This window comes from Panicum virgatum, chromosome 3N (genome assembly GCF_016808335.1).
Source record: "Panicum virgatum strain AP13 chromosome 3N, P.virgatum_v5, whole genome shotgun sequence".
NCBI classification, from domain to species: domain Eukaryota; kingdom Viridiplantae; phylum Streptophyta; class Magnoliopsida; order Poales; family Poaceae; genus Panicum; species Panicum virgatum.
The window spans coordinates 68,618,275-68,625,760 of NC_053147.1; the positions used below are offsets into that span (position 1 = coordinate 68,618,275).

At 49.3% G+C, this 7,486-nt stretch overlaps 1 protein-coding gene across 1 annotated transcript; it reads left to right on the top strand.

Moving 5' to 3' along the window:
* The first annotated feature begins 3,872 nt into the window (after nucleotides 1-3,872).
* On the top strand, nucleotides 3,873-7,250 carry LOC120667024 (phytoene synthase 2, chloroplastic-like). Its single transcript, XM_039947032.1, has 6 exons — nucleotides 3,873-4,363; nucleotides 5,563-5,613; nucleotides 5,725-5,897; nucleotides 6,017-6,252; nucleotides 6,531-6,723; nucleotides 6,843-7,250. Exons 1-6 carry the CDS (start codon nucleotides 3,946-3,948, stop codon nucleotides 6,990-6,992), a joined length of 1,221 nt encoding a protein of 406 aa, XP_039802966.1. The 5' UTR covers nucleotides 3,873-3,945; the 3' UTR covers nucleotides 6,993-7,250.
* Nucleotides 7,251-7,486: the final 236 nt, after the last annotated feature.

Consider the following 7,486-nt stretch of genomic DNA (forward strand, 5'->3'; position numbering starts at 1 on the left):
ACATTTTTGCTACGGTGTGACAAAGAGACCAAGGCCCTCATAACCGCGAGACACGGCGAATCGATCCGATTTAACCTTGCAAGGTGGACCTAACCAACACGGCACGTATTTGCCCCGTCGGACTATACATACCAACCATTCCCCTCCCCGCCTCGAACTACAGGAACCAGCCCAACGACATATGGTCAGCCGAGCTCAACGTGAGACCACCAAAAGTAAACACATGCATCACAATTCTCCGCGACTACTCGACTCGCCCCAGGAGTTGGGTGCGGGTTCCTGTACTTTCGAAGCAAGGCAGTACTCGGCTTACCGGTTTCGACTACCTCCTACTCCCGGCATGTGGTTAGTACAGTTCAATCCCCGATCAGCACTGCCACATCCACCGGTCCTTAATCGACACAGACGGGGCTAAGACAACCAGGAACCCTGTCCTGCTGCCATACCTATCCATCATCCCCGCCCGGTCTCACATTTCCATGTTCATTTCAAAACCAATCTCACATACTGAATCATATAAAGATAATAACGTATCTCGCGAGTAACCGGAAATTACTCGACCCCTAACATTCTACATCTCGCGAGTGCAGGAGACCACTCGTCTTCTACCGGTAACGCTAAGCTTAGCACAACTATCGTCCTATACATGCTAGTATAACTCCGGGAATCCTATGAATCATGCAACTAGGGTTCCAAACAATTCCTGAACTTAATGCACAAGTAGTAGAAACATACATAGGTGTCTTAATTTAAAATACTAGGATGTGCACCGGGGCTTGCCTTGCGCCTGCTGCTCAACACTGGGGCCAGACGGGCCTTGGGCCGGGTGCTCACACCTCTCCTCTTGGGCTTGCGTCGTTTGCTCTTGTGGTGCCGCGATCGCCTCAAAGACGGCTCCCTCAGATGCGGATGCTACACGTATGCATATGTATTAAATGAGTGCAGCCCAAGAATTGTAACTAGTTTACTTTAACTGAATACCCTGCGGACTGTCCGCGCCCGAGTGGCGGACTGTCCGCCGCACTATCCTACCAACCCAGCAGAGGCAACAACGTCTCTGGAACTTTTTCCCATTTTACCTGCGGACTGTCCGGCCACCCCTGGCGGACCGTCCGCAGTTCAAGTACTCAACCCACCAGAGACGAAAACGTCTCTGGACAATTTCCTAGACTCTACTGCGGACTGTCCGCGCCCTAGTAGCGGACCGTCCGTAGTTCACCCCTGCGAACCTCCAGAGACGACATCGTCTCTGGAACAAATTTGAGCCTCAATGGCGGACCGTCCGCTCCCCGATAGCGGACTGTCCGCAGTCAATCTTGCAAAAACAACCAGAGGCAACATCGTCTCTGGACAAAACTAACCTGACCTGCGGACCGTCCGCGCCCCCCCAGGCGGACCGTCCGCGATAACTAATTCCTGACCCTCGCCCTAGGCGGCAGCAAGGGCGGCGGCGACGGCGGAGGCCGTGCTCCGGCGCCGGCGACACGCCATGGAAGGGGAAAAAGGCTGGGAAGCATAAGAAACTCACCACGAATCCATTCCCGCAGTCGGTTCGAGTGGAGGGCGACCGGAGAGGCGGATCGGCGGTGGAGCAAGCTTCAAGCACCCCCAATGGTGTCCGGCGGTGGTGGAAAGATTCCAGCCGGGGATAAGCCGGTTTAGGGGTTTGGGAAGGTGGAGGAGGTGACGAGGAAGGTTCCTGCGCGAGGAATCGAGGTCTGGTGGACGGAGGAGGGAGATCGAAGCAAGGGGCGACGATGGCGCGGGAGCTCGAGCTCCGCTCGGCTCTGGAAGGAAAGAGGAAGAAGAGAGGATTGACGAGTGGGTCCCACGCCCATCCAGATAAATATCTGGGCGACGCCTCGCGGACTGTCCGCCGTCACCTCGCGGACTGTCCGCGTGGTGGTTGTTACAACGACGGAGACAGCGGATCGGAGGAGAGGACGGCACGCCGGGCAGCGGGCGAACCAAAGCAACGTGTCGCCGGCCGGCGACGTGGTTGAACCTGCGGCCCGTCGCCTTCCTTGTGGACGAGAAATGAAGCAGCTACAGGCAACAATGGCGAGCGACGGCGAGAGCGAGTGATCTGTTTAACGTCGTATGTACTATGTACTGGCTAGCTGATCGAACAGGGCACACCAAACAGCGACCAAACTGAAGCATTTAATTTGCATATGATGATGATGATGAGTACGTAGCGATCCATGGCGCAGCATTTAATTCGAGGGAGGGCAGGCAGAGATTAGGTAATAGGTGTAGTGTTCACTCGATCTTCTGGGAAAATGACGAGAAAAGAAAAAGGAAGAAGAAAGAGATAGGTAAACTCACTCCGAGGGTAAAATTATATAAAACTTGAAATCAAAATAAGGGTAAAAAAAGAATCAATAATATCATGTACCCTACAAGAATTAAATAGTATTTAGGTCCGCTTATTTTTGTTACATGGGTAACAAATAAAAAGGAGATCGACACTTTATTTGATTATTACATATAGTTATCGCATCAGGCTCCACATAATTGTTTGAAAAATGATACGTCCACCTCACTTTTGCTACTATGGTACTAATGCTAGTACTAACACCACTGTATGAAAAAAACATACAGTGGCCTACTATACCTACTCCCTCTGCTCCGAAATATAAGTTATTTTAATTTTTCTGTATTTATACATAGATAGGATAGGAAATATTATGAATTCAGAAAATTTAAAATGACCTTTATATTCGAAAAAGAGGAATTAATGAAGTAGATCTTAATAACGCGGGCGGTGACATGCATGCACGTCGCGGTCGTGGGAGGGATCTTGGGCGCGCCCCGATTCTACTTAGCTGTTGCGACATGCCGCATTGGCGCTAAGCACTTGTACTTATTATATATACATATAATCTTTATTTGTTAATTAGCCGCATCTGACGTGAAGTACATCAACTTCACTTGCCTAATCACGACTGAGTAACAAGAGATGGTTGTATATGGATCGCCTATCTTATAGACGAGGGCGCAATTATCGATGCGGGCCGGGGTTATACACATGTGGCTCCGTACGTATCCGCCTGACGATCTAATACTAATATACTATATATGATTCTACTATACTATGTGTTTATTTTCTCTGATGCATGGCTTGCTGTCTGCTTTTCGCACGGCCACGGCACATGCATCTGGGCATCTAACTAGCTATTCCCATGGCCAGCGCGACCAGGGGCGGATCCACGAGGGGGGCTAGGGGGGCTCCAGCCCCCCTAAGCTCCCCTAATTACACGTAAAACACTGTAGCAATATCTTCAAATCATCATTAAATCTTCACACAAATCAACATTTCTATTGTTTCAGCCTCCCTTCTCTCCAATTCTGCATCCGCCACTGAGCGCGACCATATTATCTCGAGAGCTAATCACTACTATTTTTTTCAAACAATATCTCTACTATTTTCTAAAAGCAAACGTGTACGTTAATGTGAAATTTCTTGGTCCAAACAAACAAACAAACCAACCCCTCGGTAGAATACGAAAGCTAGCGAAAAAGGACATTGTGACAATTAGATTCATCTCGTATGAATCAGTTAGACTGTGTAATTAGTTATTTTTTCAACTACATTTAATGCTCCATGCATGTGTTCGAAAACTTGATGTGACATGCACTGTGCAAAAAAAATTGGAAACTAAACGCTGCCTCAGGCAAGGGAAAAGGTGTCTTTTGAAAAAAAACAAGGAAAAAGGTGGGAAAAAAACCTCGGCACTTTCCAGTGGTACCACGTTGAGAGGCCCGTGATGGGTCCACGTCGGCCTCCGAATCAACGGACCAAACGGCTCCCAACCATTTAAAACCAGCCCGAGAGAGCAGAGGCCGACCCACCCACGAGCCCAACACCAACACACTTCCCGGCCCCGCGCCTCCCACCCAACCCATCCGCCACCGCCGCCCGACTCCTCCCTCCTCGCCGGAATGGCGGTCTGGGCCGCGCACCACGCCAGCTGCAGGCCCCACCAACCGTCCTCCTCCTCCTCGTCCCAGCGCCCGCGCCGGGTCGCCCGCCTCCTCCCGCTCCCGCTCCCGACCAGGCGGGGCGGCGCCTCCCTCGCGAGGCCGCGCGCGAGCCTCGCCGCCGCGGCGCCCGTGGCGAGGACGGCGTCGGAGGAGGCCGTCTACGAGGTCGTGCTGCGGCAGGCGGCGCTCGTGGAGGGCGCCGTCGCGAGCAAGGGCGCGGCGGCGGCGGCGGGGCGGCGGCGGCGGCGGCAGCAGCAGCGCCCGCGCTGGGCGGAGGAGAAGGAGGACGAGGGGCTCCGCGGGTGGGGCCTCCTCGGCGACGCCTACGACCGATGCGGCGAGGTCTGCGCCGAGTACGCCAAGACCTTCTACCTCGGTCAGTCACTCAGTGCTCGCCGATCCGCCTCTTCCACTTCTGTAATTAATTAATCAATTCTCGCCTATGCGTAGTACGCTTACTAGTTAACTAATGGTGTTGGTGTTGGTGTGGAGCCATTAGATTCCGTTGCCCTAGCCACCGTCGTAGTTGCGATTCCGGCTAGTGCGATTGAGGGAATGCTTTCTAATTATTCATAGTATCATCAGCTTTTAGCTGGATAGTACCTACTTGTGTCATATATACTCCAAAGTCCTAACTGCGGGTCAAATCTAGTCCAAACAGCGATCAGTGCTCCAAACCTCTGCATAACAGCCCTGAACATTTGAGGCTGCATTTGAACGTTAATGATTGTTAGAAAATTTGTCTTTTTTGTAACTGCAAGTGTAAGATGAATTTGATCGTGGAAATTTATATGTAGATGGGGTAGACCGAGATGTACATCCATGATTTTTTTCAGAATTTTTTGAAGACCTTTTTAGTTTGATTGCACGGTGATTTCACCAGTTCCGTGATTGCACCAGATTTTCCACATTTGAGCTCCCTATAAAATTAGGAAGATGCCCCCCCACTGTCCCTAGCCGGTTCCACAGCCCACATGAGGGACGCTCTCCCGGGTTTCGACAACTGGACAAGTTATTACGATATTCGGAACCCCGCCGCGCCGACCTCGGTAGGTGAGAAGACGGTGCACGTGGGGGCCATCTATCTCAAGGAATGAACAATCGCAACGATTGTGTGTTTTTATATTTTCGGCCATACGTAGACTTACGGTGGACTGAACGGCAGCTGATTGCTTGCTTCAATGAGTTCAATGATCAGGCCTGGGAGTGATTGGTGGGGTTTGGGTAGGGGTGGTAATGGGCCATGTCCCTAATGGCCTCTTCACAGCCCAATAAAGCCCTTAAAATTTTTAGTTCAAAAATACATATGTTTAGAGCCCGGCCCTTTTAGGGCCCGATCCTTAGATTTTTTAGTTCAAAATGTTGGGCCCTTTACCACCCCTAGGTTTGGGTGATCAATCTGGAGGCGCAGGGGCTTGATTTGATCCATTTAGTTTTCTACCTTTTTTCAAAGCATCTTGGATATCTGACCTGACAAGTTAATACGTGGTGATTTTTCTATTGCCTTGACCATATGGGCCTATGAGCACCAGTAGCTTCATCATTAATACTCAGATTTGATATCATCTGTTTCAGGCACACAGCTTATGACTCCTGAAAGGCGCAAAGCTGTCTGGGCAATCTATGGTAAGTCGTGGAGTTACTTATTCCAGTCAGTTTTGGAAACTAACCTTCTCATCCTTGTTTGTGAAAGGCACACAGGTTTCTCATGTGTTTTTGTCCCCTTCAATTTTGCAGTATGGTGCAGAAGAACTGACGAACTAGTGGATGGTCCTAACGCGTCTTACATTACACCAACTGCTCTTGATCGGTGGGAGAAGCGGCTAGAAGATCTTTTCGAAGGTCGTCCGTATGATATGTACGATGCAGCCCTCGCAGACACTGTGCCAAAGTTTCCGGTAGATATCCAGGTAAATCAGCCAACTGATGAATTTGGCGCGACATGTCTTGAAGTTCTAATAGTAAATTTAGCAATTACTGCAATTTACTGATTGTTCTGCAACCTCACAATTTTTTTTTCTATTCACAGCCATTCAAAGATATGATTGAAGGGATGAGGCTTGACTTGTGGAAGTCCAGATACAGGACCTTTGATGAGCTCTACCTCTACTGCTACTACGTCGCCGGCACAGTTGGCCTCATGACAGTTCCTGTGATGGGCATCGCCCCAGACTCAAAGGCCTCTACTGAGAGTGTGTACAATGCTGCACTGGCTCTTGGCATCGCTAACCAGCTGACGAATATTCTCAGAGATGTAGGCGAAGAGTAAGTGCCAACTTTATCCAACACTAAGCATATAATTGTATTTTGGATCAGTGCCAGGCCTTCATCTGTTTCACACGGCACCTGGTAATTTTTATATCAAACACTTATGCGATATTATCTATGGCAGAGTACAGTATTTAAAATGCAAGTAGGTGCACTGTATTTTACTCTGCCTAATTGTCAGCAAGGAACATGTTAACTTGTCGCTGTTCAGTATTATTTTTCTTCTTTTTCTTGATTGTGATGTAGTGTGTTTGTTGTTATGGATGGAATTCCAGTGCAAGGAGAGGGAGAATATACCTTCCACTGGACGAGCTTGCACAGGCAGGTCTGAACGAAGATGACATTTTCAGAGGGAAAGTGACTGATAAGTGGAGGAGGTTCATGAAGGGCCAGATTCAGCGTGCCAGGTTGTTCTTCGATGAGGCTGAGAAGGGTGTGGCCCATCTAGATTCTGCGAGCAGATGGCCGGTATGTGAGCCTCGAAATTCTGCATTTAACTATGCCTACAATTTGAATCTCCAGGAAAACTGCTGTTTCTATTAACTGGCTCCGATTCGCTCACCCTTGGCACAATTCTGCTGTTGCAGGTCCTCGCGTCTCTCTGGTTGTACAGGCAGATCCTTGATGCCATCGAGGCGAACGACTACAACAACTTCACCAAGCGCGCCTACGTAGGCAAGGCGAAGAAGCTGCTGTCGCTACCGGCCGCTTACGCAAGAGCTGCTGTTGGGTCATGATGCGTCTGTAGATCAGATATTCATTTTTTGTTTTTCTTCTTCTCTCAGCTTGGTGTTCCCTTTTTTTTCCTTCATCTTTGGGAGATCTGTTGGGTGTTGTATATAATCAGTTTCAGCTGCCTGCATGGCATAAGCCTGTCTGTCACACACAATTTTTAGCCTAGGGAACTCATTCCAGGTCCCTCAATACTCAGCTCTTGTCACGACACAGAATGGAAAGAAAGTTAGAATTCAAGAAGCATTATTAGTTGTGGATAACTGTTCTCCCTGCGCCATTTCTCTTCAGAGTCCAGGCTCAAATACTTTTCAGGTGCTGTTATTCTGTGTTGGGGGTAAATCAGACAGCCTTAATCTTGCATTGTTGAATGACAGACGACTGTGCTAACCTGCTACTGACATTTTAAACAAGTTTTAGTTCGTGGCGACTGGTGTGAAGCTGGTGCTCTCTGAAATGTGAAGACATGAGAGCCGCAACTGTTTGTGGTCCGGTGCAT

Bases quoted from the DNA above. Each gene is read 5' to 3' on its own strand.
- LOC120667024 (XM_039947032.1), top strand. From the start codon at position 3,946: ATGGCGGTCTGGGCCGCGCACCACGCCAGCTGCAGGCCCCACCAACCG. The intron at 5,614-5,724 runs GTAAGTCGTGGA...TCAATTTTGCAG, and splicing joins AGCTGTCTGGGCAATCTATG to TATGGTGCAGAAGAACTGAC. The intron at 5,898-6,016 runs GTAAATCAGCCA...TTCTATTCACAG, and splicing joins AGTTTCCGGTAGATATCCAG to CCATTCAAAGATATGATTGA.